This window comes from Heptranchias perlo, chromosome 12 (genome assembly GCF_035084215.1).
Source record: "Heptranchias perlo isolate sHepPer1 chromosome 12, sHepPer1.hap1, whole genome shotgun sequence".
NCBI classification, from domain to species: domain Eukaryota; kingdom Metazoa; phylum Chordata; class Chondrichthyes; order Hexanchiformes; family Hexanchidae; genus Heptranchias; species Heptranchias perlo.
The window spans coordinates 58,752,967-58,772,137 of NC_090336.1; the positions used below are offsets into that span (position 1 = coordinate 58,752,967).

Below are 19,171 nucleotides of genomic sequence, written 5' to 3' on the forward strand. Positions count from 1 at the left end.
CCTGTCTTTTTGCAGTTTCTTGCCATCTCTCCCGTTTGCTCTTCAAGCTTATCTTGTGCATGAGACCCACATCCTACTCCTCTGAGCTCCTACGCATTGAATTTCTGACCACTCAATTCCCCTTCCTGACTCCCATGCAGACATTATCAGTCACGGCCCTCTTCATTTTAAAACTGCCATCGTCTACCCCCTCCTCAAAAATATACAAACCTTGACCCATCCGTTCTCTCCAACTACAGACCCATCACCAAATTCCCTATCCCTTCTAAGGTCTTTGAACATATTGTCGCTTCCCAGTTTTGTACCCGTGCATGGCTCCATTCCTACCTATCCGACTGCAGTCAGTGCAACTTCAACAATGTTTTCTCTTCCCTCCAAGGTCTATCCTCAATCCCCTCTTTGTTCTCTAAATGCTGCTCCTCTGTGACATCAACAGCTTTCACATGTACCGTGATAATACCCAGCCCTGTATCTTCATCATTTCTCTTGACTCCCTCAACTGACTCTGAGCTGTCATACCGCTCGTCTGGGATGAGCCACGACTTTTTCCGTGTCCAGGATGAGGCACAGCTTCCTGCAGCTCAACAGCAGGAAGATCAAAGCCATCGTCGTTGACTCCTGACACAAACTCCATTCGCTTGTCCCTCTCCTTCGCCGCACTTTCAGGGTGAACCAGATGCTTAATTCTATCTCTTCAACTTTGCCTGCTTCTACCCCAGCTCATCACTTCCGCCACTAAAACTTTTATACCTGCCTTTGTCGCTCTCCAGGCATGACTACTGTTAACACTGACTCCATTTTGCAATACCACAGTGCACTAGAATTTACTTAGAGTTTCCATTCCATCTCCTATCCATTACACTCTTGTATCAGGCTAAAATCATAATAGCATTTATTTGCATTTAGATCATATGTATAGAAGCTTAGGAACTAGGCAACACTATAAGCACAAACAATATTCAGAGTATAGTTGGAGTAGAAAATAAATAGGAACAGTGTGTAGGACTATAAACAATACAATAGGGAGGCTTTAGTAAAAAAACACTGCAAAAACACTGTCAGCAAATGTGTAATGGTGGTAAAAAAGACAAATGGGACCTGAGGATGTATAGGTCAAGAGTCGGAGCACAAGTCGTATGATATGATGACTATACAAAGCACTGGGACTCCCCCAACTTGAGAATGTGTACAGATCCGGGCACTATATCACAGTGTCAGGGGAGGGAGAAACACCCTGGCCTTGGAGAGAATACAAAGAAGGAGCTAGATGAGATTGGGTACCTGTGTTATAAAGAAAGACTATAAGCGCTAGGGATGTTTACATTGCAAAGAAGATGGTTTAGAGCCTGCTTAATTACCTTGGGAACTCGAGGAGGAATTTCCCAGTTTTTCCTGATTTTTTTTTTTCCTTTTTTTGGCCATCTTTTGATGCATTTGTATGTCCTCTTAAATTGCCCACAGCCCTCTCAGCTACCTTGGTAAAAAGGAAAGTGTTCTGTCATTTAATGACACAATAAGCCAAACTCCATCAATATCTTTTGGTTCCTTGAGGTCCATCTTCCCTCCCCCCCCCTCCCTCCCCCCCGCCCCACCCCACCTTGTGCATGTATGTAATGCCAGCATGCCTTTTGAGTTAGTCAGATTGAGAAATAATCTGCGTACACAGAAGTGCTTTAAGGGCATTTTCCATTTAAAGTTAGAATTATCAGTCATGGTTGATTAAATCAAATATCAGAGTAACAGTACTGTTTTGACACGTGACAGTATTGCAGACTCTTTGTCTATAATATTGTATTTGAGAAATACTATTATTGCTGTGTGTGGCTGAAGTAGCTTACTGTAGAGTTATCAGAATGTTTGTTCAGTTGCTGACACCTTGCAAACTTAATTTGCGTTTTAAGCAGACTGTTCCAATCAAGAAAACTTTTATCTCCTTGATTAATAAAGTCTTCCACTATTTCCTTAGAGAACCATTGCTGGTCATCCATTTTAATCTTGGAAAAATAACTGTCTCCATTTTAATCATAAAAAATTATAATGAAGGAGTGGCGATATATTTCCAAAATTATATGAGAGAGATATAATAAAGACAATGGGCCCAATATTAGGAGGGCGGTGGGTTCACAGCGGGGGGTCAACTGAGCGCGTGGGTAACGCGCCCAGTGAATTCGGGGAGCTCCGCACGCAATCGCAGCTTAATTGAAGCCACTTACCTTTGCTTCCGGGTTTCTCGCTGGAAAGCTGCGCAGCAGGCGGACTGCGCAAGCACAGCATAGGCTGTCAGCTGGAGGAGCCCAATTTAAAGGGGCAGTCCTCCACTGACTGATGCTGCAGAAAATAGGCAAAATTACAGCATGGAGCAGCCCAGGGGGAAGGCTGCTCCCAGGTTTAATGATGCCTCACTCCAGGTCTTATTGGATGGGGTGAGGAGGAGGGGGAGGACAGAGATCTTCTCCCTGGCAGGCGGGAGGAAGCGGCCTGCCTCTGCCACCAAGAAGGCCTGGCTCGAGGTGGCAGAGGAGGTCACCTGCACCACCAACATATCGCCCACCTGCATACAGTGCAGGAGGCGCTTCAATGACCTAAGTAGGTCAGCCAAAGTGAGTACTCTTACTCATTCCCCTACACTCCGTCTGCCACATCACCCCCACCCCCCCCACCCCACATCTCCTTCTGCACTGCCGACACTACTCTATCACATCACTCCTCACACCCACTCAAAGCTCATCCTCATCTTACCTGCACTTACTCACCTCGCCAGTAATCGTCCCACCACTACCACTCAACCCAATTCTCATACAATCTCATGGCTCTGTCTCATACTCACCCTCTCGTGCATCTCTTTCACAGTCAGCCTCACTCAACCTGCCACTACCTGTGCTGCAGCCACAGGGCATGCATCACATATGTGCAGTAGGAAGCATAAGGCAAACATGTCGTGAGCATGAAGGGGATGTACAAGGGTGTTTGAGGGTTTGTCATGGTTTTTACTTATATTTAATTTCTGATCAACTCACATTACATATTATATTATCACCACTACTGCCACGTCTTTGCGAATCTTGTCTGGTTTGTGCAATAATGCCCTTTCCTGAGGATCACTATGAGGACCCACAACTGATGCCACCCATTGTGTCACTGCAGAGTGGGTGTAGGTGTATTTGCAGGGCTCTTTTGTGCAGACGACTGAGAGACGTCAGCGATGTCCCCGGTGGCACCCTGGAAGGATACGAAGGAGAAGTTGTTGAGGGCAGTGGTGACTTTGACAGCGACAGGTAAGAAGATGGTGCTCGGGCCAGCCGGGAGCAGCTCGGCATGAAGGAGGTTGCAGATGTCCACGACTACATGTCGAGTGACTCTGAGCTTCCAAGTGTACTGCTGCTCAGAGAGGTCCAGGAAGCTGAGCCTCGGTCTGTGGACCCTGAGGCGAGGGTAGTGCCTTCTGCGACGCATCTCTCTCTGCCGTTGCCCTCCCTCCTGCTGTGCAGGTGGATGTGTCACAGCACTGTGTTGTGGAGCTCCACATGTCAGAGGTGGCCGGCGAGGCTGGTGATGCTGCTCGTCCTCCGAGGAGGTCATGACTGCAGCTACGGCGGCCCCCACCCGGAAGATATACATTTGAGGGGGTCCGCAAGGTAGGTAAATGTGTCTGAACACCAGGGTAAGTGTGCAGGCTGATGGCTGCAACATGTCCATTTCAACTGGGAGTGTTTCCCCCGGTACGGGAAACAGTCCCAGTTGACTTGAAAATCTCACCCCTCCTAAAATATCAGGTCAATCAGGTCTGTAAACGATCTGAAGTACCTAGTTAATTATTTTAAGTGGCATCCCGCCGGCTTTAATTGCCGGTGGGAGTCCCGCATGCGGGGGCTGTGCGCGCATGTAAGTGCGGCACTGGGGAACCCGGAAGTGGGCGGGTTGGAGCCAGGCTCCGGACCCGCCCCGGGAATCCCTGATTTTCGGAGCCCTCCGCCACGAACGCACCCGCTCGGGGGTGTGAAAATCGAACCCAGTATTTCAATTTTGTAACAGTGCCCACACCCTTTTTCTTTTATTTGTTCGTGCGATTTGGGCATTGCTGGCAAGGCCAGCATTTATTGCCCATCCCTAATTGCCCTTGAGAATGTGGTGGTGAGCCACCTTCTTGAATTGCTACAGTCTGTGTGGTGAAGGTTCTCCCACAGTGCTGTTAGGTAGGAAATTCCAGGATTTTGACCCAGAGACGATGAAGGAACGGTGATATATTTCCAAGTCGGGATGGTGTGTGACTTGGAGGGGAACGTGCAGGTGGTGTTGTTCCCGTGTACCTGCTGCCCTTGTGCTTCTAGGTGGTAGAGCTTGCGGGTTTGGGAGGTGCTGTCGAAAAAGCCTTGGCGAGTTGCTGCAGTTCATCCTGTGGTTGATACACACTGCAGCCACAGTGCGCTGGTGGTGAAGGGAGTGAATGTTTAGTGTGGTGGATGGGGTGCCAATCAAGCGGGCTGCTTTGTCCTGGATGGTGTCGAGCTTCTTGAGTGTTGTTGGAGCTGCACTCATCCAGGCAAGTGGAGAGTATTCCATCACACTCCTAACTTGTGCCTTGTAGATGGTGAAAAGGCTTTGGGGTGTCAGGAGGTGAGTCACTCGCCACAGAATACCCAGCCTCTGACCTGCTCTTGTAGCCACAGTATTTATGTGGCTGGTCCAGTTAAGTTTCTGGTCAATGGTGACCCCCAGGATGCTAATGGTGGGGCATTCGGTGATGATAATGCCATTGAATGTCATGGGGAGGTGGTTAGACTCTCTCTTGTTGGAGATGGTCATTGCCTGGCACTTATCTGGCGCAAATGTTACTTGCTACTTATCAGCCCAAGCCTGGATGTTGTCCAGGTCTTGCTGCATGCGGGCACGGACTGCTTCATTATCTGAGGGGTTGCGAATGGAACTGAACACTGTGCAATCATCAGCGAACATCCCCATTTCTGTCCTTATGATGGAGGGAAGGTCATTGATGAAGCAGCTGAAGATGGTTGGGCTTAGGACACTGCCCTGAGGAACTCCTGCAGCAATGTCCTGGGGCTGAGATGATTGGCCTCCAACAACCACTGCCATCCTCCTTTGTGCTAGGTATGACTCCAGCCACTGGAGAGTTTTCCCTCTGATTCCCATTGACTTCAATTTTATTAGGGCTCATTGGTGCCGGACTCTGTCAAATGCTGCCTTGATGTCAAGGGCAGTCACTCTCACCTCATCCTTGGAATTCAGCTCTTTCTGTAATGTTTGGGATAGCACTCCTGTGCACTGAAAACTGATACACAACTAAAATCTGACCACCATTGTACACAGTTGACATTCAATGTATGTTTGTCATAATAAATATTTTATCATGGTATATGTTATTAGAATATATAGTTCAGTTTTTTAAAGGTTGGTATAGTTTCTTCTTCAATAAAGAGTTAACAATGGTTGTCTTCCCTATTTTATGTGTCAACTTAGCTGATTGTGTCAACAATGAATGATAACATTATTAATAACGTCTTTAAGTGGAGACCAGATAACTTTAGGCACCTTACAAAACACATCATGCAAGTTGAATAATTTTATATTGTCATTCACATTCATTCATATAATTTGTCAAAAACACTAATATAGATGCTTCTTTGATCACAAAAGTGTGATACACAGATTATATTACTGCGGTATATAAGACAATTTTATATGGCTTGTATACCCAACACAGAGGTGATTTTTGAGCCTCCCGCATTTTTAATAAGTTAAATCTCCATCACATGTAGCATTTCCTAACTGAGAGTTCGGGCAAGTGATTTAATCTCAAGTCTTTACCAGTGCTGCTCTTGAACAAGGCCCCAGGAGGTATGGAAGAATGCCTCAACAAGTGATCTCCCTTCACTCTTATGGGAATGTGCCTAAATTTTGCTCTCTACTTCCCCTAACCATAGACACGATGGAAGCACATTGTTATCTGTAAATTCCTACTTTACTACAGGACCAAATTGAAGAAATCAAACCTTTCATATTTAGTCATTTGCATGTTTCCATTACATCAGTAGAGTAGAAATCTGTGATTTTTGCTTGCAGGAGACTAGATTAAATGAAGAAAATCACCTAATTAAATCTGAGTTAGAATCATTCAAGGAGGCTCATGCGCAGTGGCAGGAGATCCACAATAAGCTACCTGCTCACAGTGTACAACAAGAACAACAAATGCAGGTCCCGCAGGCAAGTCTTTTAGTTTGAAGGCTCCAGATTAAGAGCGTGTGGTTTTTAAAGGATGGTATGTTTTCATATAATATCTTACATTGGCATGTAAATATGTTATCTGGATAGTTCTAACAGCTTAACGCTTTTATTGTGATGTAAACCAGATACTATAAAGACATAAGAAAGCGGTAGTGATTATTTGAACTCTGTGTAAACTTTTGGTTCACCAACAGTAACAGTATTGATGTGGAGATGCCGGTGATGGACTGGGGTTGACAATTGTAAACAATTTTACAACACCAAGTTATAGTCCAACGATTTTATTTGAAATCTACAAGCTTTCGGAGGCTTCCTCCTTCCTCAGGTAAATGTCAGGAATTCCTGACATTTACCTGAGGAAGGAGGAAGCCTCCGAAAGCTTGTAGATTTCAAATAAAATCGTTGGACTATAACTTGGTGTTGTAAAATTGTTTACAAGTAACAGTATTGTAGAAGACAGAACGAGTTCTTAAATTATTTACTTGGAACACAATAAACAAAAGAGGACACAAGACATTATTAGTTAGAATCATAGAATCATAGAAGTTACAACATTGAAACAGGCCCTTCGGCCCAACATGTCCGTGTCGCCCAGTTTATACCACTAAGCTAGTCCCAATTGCCTGCACTTGGCCCATATCCCTCTATACCCATCTTACCCATGTAACTGTCCAAATGCTTTTTAAAAGACAAAATTGTACCCGCCTCTACTACTGCCTCTGGCAGCTCGTTCCAGACACTCACCACCCTTTGAGTGAAAAAATTGCCCCTCTGGACCCTTTTGTATCTCTCCCCTCTCACCTTAAATCTATGCCCCCTCGTTATAGACTCCCCTACCTTTGGGAAAAGATTTTGACTATCGACCTTATCTATGCCCCTCATTATTTTATAGACTTCTATAAGATCACCCCTTAACCTCCTACTCTCCAGGGAAAAAAGTCCCAGTCTGTCTAACCTCTCCCTGTAAGTCAAACCATCAAATCCCGGTAGCATCCTAGTAAATCTTTTCTGCACTCTTTCTAGTTTAATAATATCCTTTCTATAATAGGGTGACCAGAACTGTACACAGTACTCCAAGTGTGGCCTCACCAATGCCCTGTACAACTTCAACAAGACATCCCAACTCCTGCATTCAATGTTCTGACCAATGAAACCAAGCATGCCGAATGCCTTCTTCACCACCCTATCCACCTGTGACTCCACTTTCAAGGAGCTATGAATCTGTACTCCTAGATCTCTTTGTTCTATAACTCTCCCCAACGCCCTACCATTAACGGAGTAGGTCCTGGCCCGATTCGATCTACCAAAATGCATCACCTCACATTTATCTAAATTAAACTCCATCTGCCATTCATCGGCCCACTGGCCCAATTGATCAAGATCCCGTTGCAATCCCAGATAACCTTCTTCACTGTCCACAATGCCACCAATCTTGGTGTCATCTGCAAACTTACTAACCATGTCTCCTAAATTCTCATCCAAATCATTAATATAAATAACAAACAACAGCGGACCCAGCACCGATCCCTGAGGCACACCGCTGGACACAGGCATCCAGTTTGAAAAACAACCCTCTACAACCACCCTCTGTCTTCTGTCGTCAAGCCAATTTTGTATCCAATTGGCTACCTCACCTTGGATCCCATGAGATTTAACCTTATGTAACAACCTACCATGCGGTACCTTGTCAAATGCTTTGCTGAAGTCCATGTAGACCACGTCTACTGCACAGCCCTCATCTATCTTCTTGGTTACCCCTTCAAAAAACTCAATCAAATTCGTGAGACATGATTTTCCTCTCACAAAACCATGCTGACTGTTCCTAATTAGTCCCTGCCTCTCCAAATGCCTGTAGATCCTGTCCCTCAGAATACCCTCTAACAACTTACCCACTACAGATGTCAGGCTCACTGGTCTGTAGTTCCCAGGCTTTTCCCTGCCGCCCTTCTTAAACAAAGGCACAACATTTGCTACCCTCCAATCTTCAGGCACCTCACCTGTAGCGGTGGATGATTCAAATATCTCTGTTAGGGGACCCGCAATTTCCTCCCTAACCTCCCATAACGTCCTGGGATACATTTCATCAGGTCCCGGAGATTTATCTACCTTGATGCGCGTTAAGACTTCCAGCACCTCCCTCTCTGTAATATGTACACTCCTCAAGACATCACTATTTATTTCCCCAAGTTCCCTAACATCCATGCCTTTCTCAACCGTAAATACCGATGTGAAATATTCATTCAGGATCTCACCCATTTCTTGTGGTTCCGCACATAGATGACCTTGTTGATCCTTAAGAGGCCCTACTCTCTCCCTAGTTACCCTTTTGCCCTTTATGTATTTGTAGAAGCTCTTTGGATTCACCTTTGCCTGATCTGCCAAAGCAATCTCATATCCCCTTTTTGCCCTCCTGATTTCTCTCTTAACTCTACTCCGGCAATCTCTATACTCTTCAAGGGATCCACTTGATCCCAGCTGCCTATGCATGTCATATGCCTCCTTCTTCTTTTTGACTAGTGCCTCAATCTCCCGAGTCATCCAAGGTTCCCTACTTCTACCAGCCTTGCCCTTCACTTTATAAGGAATGTGCTTACCCTGAACCCTGGTTAACACACTTTTGAAAGCCTCCCACTTACCAGACGTCCCTTTGCCTGCCAACAGACTCTCCCAATCAACTTCTGAAAATTCCTGTCTAATACCATCAAAATTGGCCTTTCCCCAATTTAGAATTTTAACTTTTGGGCCAGACCTATCCTTCTCCATAGCTATCTTAAAACTAATGGAATTATGATCACTGGTCCCAAAGTGATCCCTCACTAACACTTCTGTCACCTGCCCTTCCTTATTTCCCAAGAGGAGGTCAAGTTTTGCCCCCTCTCTAGTCGGGCCATCCACATACTGAATGAGAAATTCCTCCTGAATACACTCAACAAATTTCTCTCCATCCAAGCCCCTAATGCTATGGCTGTCCCAGTCAATGTTGGGAAAGTTAAAGTCCCCTACTATTACCACCCTATTTTTCTTGCAGCTGTCTGTAATCTCCTTACATATTTGCTCCTCAATTTCCCGTTGACTATTTGGGGGTCTGTCGTACAATCCTATCAAAGTGATCTCTCCCTTCTTATTTTTCAGTTCTACCCATATAGACTCAGTGGGCGAACCCTCGGATATATCCCCTCTCACTACTGCCGTGATGTTCTCCCTAATCAAGAACGCAACTCCCCCTCCTCTCTTACCTCCTGCTCTATCTTTCCTATAGCATCTGTACCCTGGAACATTGAGCTGCCAGTCCTGCCCCTCCCTTATCCATGTTTCAGTAATAGCTATAACATCCCAGTCCCATGTACCCATCCATGCCCTGAGTTCATCTGCCTTGCCCATCAGACTTCTTGCATTGAAATAAATGCAGTTTAATCTAGACTTCCCTTGGTCTTTGCCCTGCTTTCTCAGACCATCTGTCCGGTCATGTTCTGTACACTCTCCCTTACTGCCTTTTGTTTCTGTCACCATTTTATTTCCCACTGACTTCCTGCATCGGTTCCCATCCCCCTGCCACATTAGTTTAAACCCTCCCCAACAGCACTGGCAAACACTCCCCCTAGGACATTGGTTCCAGTCCTGCCCAGATGCAGACCGTCCAATTTGTACTGGTCCCACCTCCCCCAGAACCGGTTCCAATGGCCCAGGAATTTGAATCCCTCCCTCTTGCACCATCTCTCAAGCCACGTATTCATCTTAGCTATCCTGTCATTCCTACTCTGACTTGCCCGTGGCACTGGTAGCAATCCTGAGATTACTACCTTTGAGGTCCTACTCTTTAGTTTAACTCCTAACTCCCTAAATTCAGCTTGTAGGACCTCATCCTGTTTTTTACCTATATCGTTGGTGCCTATATGCACCACGACAACTGGCTGTTCACCCTCCCCCTCCAGAATGTCCTGCAGCCGCTCCGAGACATCCTTGACCCTTGCACCAGGGAGGCAACATACCATCCTGGAGTCTCGGTTGCGTCCGCAGAAACGCCTGTCTATTCCCCTTACAATCGAGTCCCCTATCACTATAGCTCTGCCACTCTTTTTCCTGCCCTCCTGTGCAGCAGAGCCAGCCATGGTGCCATGAACCTGGCCACTGCCACCTTCCCCTGGTGAGCCATCTCCCCCAACAGTATCCAAAACGGTATACCTGTTTTGGAGGGAGATGACCGCAGGGGACCCCTGCACTGCCTTCCTACTCTTCCTCTGTCTGTTGGTCACCCATTCACTATCTCCCTCAGTAATTTTTATCTGCGGTGTGACCAACTCACTGAACGTGCTATCCACGACTTTCTCAGCATCGCGGATGCTCCAAAGTGAGTCCATCCGCAGCTCCAGAGCCGTCAAGCGGTCAAACAATAGCTGCAGCTGGACACACTTCCCGCAGGTGAAGGAATCAGGGATACAGGAAGGAGCCCTGAATTCCCACATCTCACAAGAGGAACATGACACGGCTCTGGGATCTCCTGCCATGACTTAACCCTTAAGTTAGCTTAACAACAACTGCAATGTCAAGAGAAAAAAAAGGAAAACTACTTACCACTCCCTTTAAGGAGTTTACTCCTTTAAATTGTTCTCAATTTAGAGAATGTTAACTACACTAGGGACCTTGATTCACTAAAAAATAAACGCTACTTCCTATAAGACCTGCAGACCTTCCCTTTCCTTTTACTTCAGTTACTGTCGATAAGTAGAAATACTCACCTGAACCTACTCACCAATCAGGTGCCTCCCCTGTGTCGCGTCCCGATCTGATTCCTGACGTCACTTTGAACTCGGTCGCAGCTCCGCTCGGCTCGGCTCGGCTCCTCTCAGCTGTTCTCAGCGCTCTGAAATCCCGCCTTTTATCGGACGCTCCCTCAAATTAAATGAATCCCACCAATTTCACTTCAATTAAAAAGGTATACTCAAGGGCCCTTGCTGAACAGCAGTCCCCCACTACACAACAGAGACCCGAGAATCCACAAACTCGAACCTTAGACAAATTCAGCAGGAAAATACTCACCAGCCAATCACTTAGTTGAGGACTAGTTGTAACTACTCATTACATATTGTTTGCATAAATATTATAATGTGCTTTATAATGATTGATCACTCCAGACGTCAAAATCTTTCTATCATTTAGCAGGCTGAGAGCTGTGAAAGACTGACATAGAAAAAAAAATGGAAACAAAATCAAATAGAGGGGGAAATTAAGGAGGCAAAGGAAGAACTTGCATTTATATAGGGTCCTTCATGATGTCCCAAAGTGCTTTACAGCCAATGAAGTACTTTTGAAGTGTGGCCACTGTTGTAATGTAGGGAAACGCAGCAGCCAATTTGCGCACAGCAAGGTCCAACAAACAGTAATGAGTTAATGACCAGATCTTCAATATTTATCCCCCAGCCAACATCACTAAAACAGATGATCTGGTGATTTATCACATTGCTGTTTGTGGGAGCTTGTGTGCGCAAATTGGCTGCCGCATTTCCTACATTACAACAGTAATACACTTCAAAAGTAATTAATTGGCTGTAAAGCCCTTTAGGTTCGAGAAAGGCGCTATAGAAATGCAAGTTTTTTCTTTTTAAATCACCAACCTTCTGACTCCGACACGAGTGCTAACTACTGAGCCACGGCTGACATCTAGCAAAATAGAAAGATGAAGTGATGATATATGTAAAAATAGGAATGTTTCATTTTAAGTTAAATAATAAATTGGCAACACTGAAGTTTTTGTTTTATGTCAAAACTGCTTGTTCAATTTTTTTTCTCTTACTAGAATAATTTAAAACAGCACACAGTACAGGGAACTCCGGTACTACAGACCGTTGTGAGTGAGGCCTTGATGGTTACTGACAATGAGGTTAAGCATGCAAGAATTCACAACACAAAAGAGGAAATAAAAGAAGAGTCCAATGAGAGAGACTACAAAAAACAAGGGATTAGCAATCACAGTCAGGATGGAATGGTCAATGCAGATAATATAGGTACATGTCAACTTAGAAATAACAACAGGAATCTCCCATATTATTCTGTGTGTGCTTTTGTTGTTTCTGAACCAGTATGTTATTTAGTGTCAATGCAGAATTGAACTAGGGGATAAAACTGTGACAGTTTGGGATACTGTACAAGGAAAAGCTTATTTATCTCTCTCTATATATGTCATTGTATATCTACTCTTGAATTATTCTTAAAATTGAAACTGGAAAAACACATAGTAGTAGGGAACAGGTCAGTTTGTACTGAAATATTGGTATAATTTTCATTTTTATGTCTAGATACTAGTCGCTATCTCATGAGATTGTACACACTGCACGGTTTGTATATTTAAAATGTCTGATCTGTTACTGTGTGTGATCGAATTTTTTTCACATGTTGGCTTTGGCTAGTGAAGGTATTATTGAATTGTATGTATAGACACATTTCAGAGAGAGTAGAATAAATTTGACAACAACTAAGTGTGATTGAGAAGTGTTACAGGAAGTGTGTTGACTGCAGACTTTTAATATTTTGCTAGCGGGTTTCCAGTGGCGCTGCTCAAGGTGAGTCAGATGAAGTTATAAGCCATGTAATGTTCAATATATTATCAGGGCTACTGATTTACTTTGATTGAATAAATCAAATTGCATATTATTACAGTGTTGTAAGAGCTTCAGTGATATTCTTGGCCTCAAATAATGAGATTATGTGCACATCTACGTGCAAAGCATAGATCAGATAACTATTATTATTAATAGTTTAACTATGCAGTTAATTTTAGCTCTTTTGTTTTTTTTAAAAGTCCAGCATATGGAGGATGGTTGAAGGGAAGAGTTTGTGTTTGTTGGGTTGCGGGAACTGCACGTAGCAGCACTGGGTAGTTGAAGGTAATGCGTGGGTTAGTAGTGTTAGGAGGGTAGTAACTGGCCCATCACCACATTTGTAAGAACTAGCCAAATGCCATGGCCAAATTATCCTGACCTCCAAACAGTGAACTGTTTACAGCCTGCACACAATGTACCGACGGCCAAGATAGTCCTCTAAGTACTAGTAGTATAGTGGTTATGTTACTGGACTAGTAATCCAGAGGCATGGACTAAATCCGGAGTCATGAGTTCAAATCCTGCCATGGCAGCTGGGGAATTTAAATTCAATTAATTAAATTCAATTAAATAAAATCTGCAATTAAAATACTAGTATCAGTAATGGTGGCCATGAAACTACCGGATTGTTGTAAAAACCCATCTGATTCACTCGTGCCCTTTAGGGAAGGAAACCTGCCGTCCTTACCCGGTCTGGCCGAAATGTGACTCCAGACCCACAGCAATGTGGTTGACTCTTAAATGCCCTCTGAAATGGCCTGGCAAGCCACTCAATTGTAAAATCTCACTAAAAAAGTCACAATAAGAATAAAACCGGACGGACCACTAGGCACCGGACACGACAAAGGCAAACCAAGCCCAGTCGACCCCACAAAGTCCTCCTCACTAACATCTGGGGACTTGTGCCAAAATTGGGAGAGCTGTCCCACAGACTAGTCAAGCAACAGCCTGTCATAGCCATACTCACAGAATCATACCTTTCAGCCAACGTCCCAGACTCTTCCATCACCATCCCTGTCCGACCGGCAGGCCAGACCCACCAGAGGTGGCGGTACAGTGATATACAGTCAGGAGGGAGTGGCCCTGGGAGTCCTCAACATTGACTCTGGACCCCATGAAATCTCATGGCATCAGGTCAAACATGGGCAAGGAAACCTCCTGCTGATTACCACCTACCGCCCTCCCTCAGCTGATGAATCAGTCCTCCTCCATGTTGAGCACCACTTGGAGGAAGCACTGAGGGTAGCAAGGGCACAGAATGTACTCTGGGTGGGGGACTTCAATGTCCATCACTAAGAGTGGCTCGGTAGCACCAATACTCACCGAGCAAGCCGAGTCCTGAAGGACACAGCTGCCAGACTGGGCCTGCGGCATGTGGTGAGGGAAAAACTATCTGTCCATGACAATATTGGTAGGAGTGACCACCGCACGGTCCTCGTGGAGACGAAGTACCGTCTTCGCACTGAGGACACCATCCAACGTGTTGAGTGGCATTACCACCGTGCTAAATGGGATAGATTCAGAACAGATCTAGCAGCTCAAAACTGGGCATCCATGAGGCGCTGAGGGCCATCAGCAGAATTGTATTTCAGCACAATCTGTAACCTCATGGCCTGGCATATTCCTCACTCTACCATTACCAACAAGCCAGGGGATCAACCCTGGCTCAATGAGGAGTGTAGAAGAGCATGCCAGGAGCAGCACCAGGCGTACCTAAAAATGAGGTGCCAAACTGGTGAAGCTACAACTCAGGACTGCGTGCATGCTAAACAGGGGAAGCAACATGCTAAGCGACAGAGCTAAGCGATTCCACGACCAACGGATCAGATCATCCAGTCGTGAATGGTGGTGGACAATTAAACAACTAACGGGAGGAGGAGGCTCTGTAAACATCCCCATCCTCAACGATGGCGGAGTCCAGCACGTGAGTGCAAAAGACAAGGCTGAAGCGTTTGCAACCATCTTCAGCCAGAAGTGCCGAGTGGATGATCCATCTCGGCCGCCTCCCGATAGCCCCACCATCACAGAAGCCAGTCTTCAGCCAATTCGATTCACTCCACGTGATATCAAGAAATGGCTGAGTGCACTGGATACAGCCAAGGCTATGGGCCCTGACAACATCCCGGCTCTAGTGCTGAAGACTTGTGCTCCAGAACTAGTTGCGCCTCCAGCCAAGCTGCTCCAGTACAGCTACAACACTGGCATCTACCCGACAATGTGGAAATTTGCCCAGGTATGTCCTGTCCACAAAAAGCAGGACAAATCCAATCCGGCCAATTACCGCCCTATCAGTCTACTCTCGATCATCAGCAAAGTGATGGAAGGTGTCGTCGACAGTGCTATCAAGCGGCACTTACTCACCAATAACCTGCTCACCGATGCTCAGTTTGGGTTCCGCCAGGACCACTCGACTCCAGACCTCATTGCAGCCTTGGTCAAAACATGGACAAAAGAGCTGAATTCCAGAGGTGAGGTGAGAGTGACAGCATTTGACAGAGTGTGGCACCAAGGAGCCCCAGTAAAATTGAAGTCAATGGGAATCAGGGGGAAAACTCTCCAGTGGCTTGAGTCATACCTAGCACAAAGGAAGATGGTAGTGGTTGTTGGAGGCCAATCATCTCAGCCCCAGGACATTGCTGCAGGAGTTCCCCAAGGCAGTGTCCAAGGCCCAACCATCTTCAGCTGCTTCATCAATGACCTTCCCACCATCATAAGGTCAGAAATGGGCATTTTCGCTGATGATTGCAGTGTTCAGTTCCATTCGCAACCCCTCAGATAATGAAGCAGTCCGAAACATCCATGCTTGGGCTCATAAGTGGCAAGTAACATTCACGCCAGAAAAGTGCCAGGCAATGACCATCTCCAACAAAAGAGAGTCTAAACACCTCCCCTTGAGATTCAACGGCATTACCATCGCCGAATCCCCCACCATCAACATCCTGGGGGTCACCATTGACCAGAAACTTAACTGGACCAGCCATATAAATACTGTGGCTACAAGAGCAGGCCAGAGGCTGGGTATTCTGCGGCGAGTGACTCACCTCCTGACTCCCCAAAGCTTTTCTACCATCTATAAGGCACAAGTCAGGAGTGTGATGGAATACTCTCCACTTGCCTGGATGAGTGCAGCTCCAACAACACTCAAGAAGCTCGACACCATCCAGGACAAAGCAGCCCGCTTGATTGGCACCCCATCCACCACCCTAAACATTCACTGTCTTCATCACTGGCACACCGTGGCTGCAGTGTGTACTATCCACAGGATGCACTGCAGCAACTCGCCAAGGCTTCTTCGACAGCACCTCCCAAACCCGCGACCTCCACCAGGACAAAAGCAGCAGGTACATGGGAACAACACCACCTGCATGTTCCCCTCCAAGTCACACACCATCCCGACTTGGAAATATATCACCGTTCCTTCATCGTCGCTGGGCCAAAATCCTGGAACTCCCTTCCTAACAGCACTGTGGGAGAACCTTCACCACACTGACTGCAGCGGTTCAAGAAGGTGGCTCACCACCACCTTCTCAAGGGCAATTAGGGATGGGCAATAAATGCCGGCCTCGCCAGCGACGCCCAAATCCCATGAACGAATAAAAAAAAACTAGTGTACATCTCTGCAAGTACTATGTGACAAACTGCACAGTGACTTCATTAAAAAAAAGTTCAGCATTTGAGTAAAAATTTAGTGACAAAAAACTGTCTTTAAGAAAATCTATCAGGAAATAAAAGAAATTGAGTACATCAAGCAAATGAACATATTAGAGCAACACTCAGGGATTGTGAGACATACTTAGATAGGAGGAGACTCAGAAATATTGAGAAAAAGAGTTGGTGACGAATAGAAAAATACAGATACCACACTAGTTGAACAGAGAGAAAAACTGGAAGACAAACAAAGACAGAGAGAGAGACACACATTCAAAGAATTAGAGAGTGGGAAAGAAGTAGAGAGACAGCTACTGTAAGATTTTTTTTTCATTTGTATGTTGCAATGCCACGGGACATCAATATTATACAATAATACATTGCGCATTACATGATTTGTTTCCTTTCGTTATAAAACAGTGTACTTGCTGACTCACCATGAGTAAAGCCATGGGAGATCTACTAGTTTAAACATCATTTACTTAAACAAACCTGCATAGAATAAATTGAAGAACTGAAGAAATTTAAATGTGCAGATCTGCTTTCTAGGTTAATCTTGTCTTTTATCATAACAGTTAAAAACAGTAATGTATTGCCACCAGACACTACTAAGCCAGCTGCAGAAATACCAGAGAAGGCGACTGATAATGGGGCCCCGTTTGTGAATGAAAGACAGTACACCAGTGTATCAACTATGAACGTTAGTGCTGGAAAGTCCAAAGACTTTCAGCAGGATGAAACAGGAAACACTTGCTATGAAGCAGAGTCTGCAAGTGCAATACTCAAGTCACAGTGCAGTTCTGTCTGTTTGGCAGACGTCCCAGTGAAAGGAGGAAAGATGCTCCCAGACAGTGCTGATGCATTAGGTGTCTGCAGTGCAGATGTAGGTCAGCAGACAGACTCCATCGCACATAAATTCGATGGAGGCAAAAGTGAAGCAGTTTATGATACAAATGATAAGACTAAAACCACACAGTGTGACAAAGGTGTCTTTATAAATGAAGCACCTAGGACTGAAGCCAGAGCAGCTGCTGGCACCGATGAGATTCTAGCAAGGGAAGTCGGTGCAAATGAAGTACGATGGGACACTAACCAAACTCAGCACCAAAGTGTTTCAGACCTGGTATCTCAACCAGTAACACATGAAAATAAGAGTGACCAGGAATCCACTTTACAGCAGCAGCATAGACACCAGAGCCAAGCAGATATTCTGATGGAAGAAAATTGTGTGAATGACGATATAGTCGAACTCTCTCAATTGTATAATCCCTGCGATAAATCAGATGTCAGTCCCACAAAATCACCTGCTGACCAGTTCAATCATTGCGTTCCGTCAGTTGCAGCCTGTAAAATTAACTGCAGCATTGATGCTGAAAACAAACTCCAGTCAGACATTTCGGTTGAGATAAGGGATCTCGGGCCTACCAACCATGGGAAAGATATTACCAAGGAAATCAGCAATGCACAAAGCAGTCTTGTTAATACTGATCCTCAGTGGAAAGAAACGAATAATCCAGAAACGGTCACTTCTGTCAGCGAAGCAACTGAAGATTTGCACGTAACTGTGCCTAATGATGAAGCTTTGGGAAACCTAGAAAATTTGCATGGCAATACGGCACAAAGGAATGACTGTATAAGTGTGACAAGTAACCACTCACTAAACTTCGCCACTAATGCTGACCATGGTGTGGTTCTAGCCCAAAACTCCCAAAATACAAAGGAAGACAACTGTGCAAACGATTTTGCGGCTACAGTGGAAAGTCAGCCAGCAGCAGTTTATAAAATGGGTTTACACACTGAAATAGGAGAGGCTGGAGGCTCTTCCAAGATAACAGAAAATGAATTCAAGCCTATCTTTATAAGTACTTCGTTTAATCCAGCCACAACCATAATTTTAGATCACAGGAATGAAACATCAACTTCTGAGGCAGAGGCCGCAAGTCGCAAAACAACGGCAAGTCAAAGTTGCTGGAAATTTCATGGCCTGCCTCCTTTAGATTTTGGCAAAGGAAAGGATATGCTGAACAAAGACATACCGTCACTCTCACTCTCATTACCAAGAGACAAATCGGAGGCTCCTGTCAAAGGCAGAAAATTCCCTTCAGCATTCACTTTTCCAGGACAAATCAGTGAAATGAGTTTGCGAAGGCCCAGTGCAGCAGGTAAAGTCTGCTTTTCTTTTTACGTAATCCTGTGGTCGCAAATGGATGATGCGAGCAGATACAATTGAAACTGTTATGGTTTAATGCTCAAGGATATTTTATATTAAATTATAATGTAACTGACAGTAGTGAGGTCTACGTAATATATGGCAAGATTTAAATTTACTCAATTACTGAACCACGAAACCTCATGATATGTTTTTATAATGTGTTATTTGTCCTTATATAATTTACAGAGTAGAATTTATTTATAGAAACTCGCTGCTCAAACATCTCAATACTATAGCGGTAGATATGCATCAGGCCCACTATCACTGTTCACTACCATTATTGAATTGAACTTAATAAATCTGGTAATTTGTGGGGTGCCCCACTATGAAAGCTCAAAAACTCAACTGGTTTACTAATTCCACTTCTACCCGCTCTAGCCTAGGCTTGACTCCAGTTAAACGCTACACGGTGGACACTTAATGCCCTCAGGATGGACAATAAATGCTGCCATGCTGATGTTGCCCACCAGCACCC

The 19,171-nt window shown here is 45.0% G+C and overlaps 1 protein-coding gene across 7 annotated transcripts in view; it reads left to right on the forward strand.

Moving 5' to 3' along the window:
- LOC137328060 (coiled-coil domain-containing protein 73-like) overlaps window positions 1-19,171 on the forward strand; it is a 156,751-nt gene that overhangs the window by 114,904 nt on the left and 22,676 nt on the right. For 6 of the 7 annotated variants that reach the window (XR_010964603.1, XM_067994181.1, XM_067994182.1 and 3 more), the window contains 3 exons: window positions 6,079-6,219; window positions 12,035-12,242; window positions 17,060-18,646. Coding sequence is in view for 6 of the 7 variants with exons in the window: in XM_067994181.1 (XP_067850282.1) it covers window positions 6,079-6,219; window positions 12,035-12,242; window positions 17,060-18,646 (1,936 nt within the window). In the remaining variant the exon portion in view is untranslated. The remainder of the gene's footprint in view (window positions 1-6,078; window positions 6,220-12,034; window positions 12,243-17,059; window positions 18,647-19,171) is intronic. The other variant, XM_067994180.1, reaches the window with a different exon arrangement.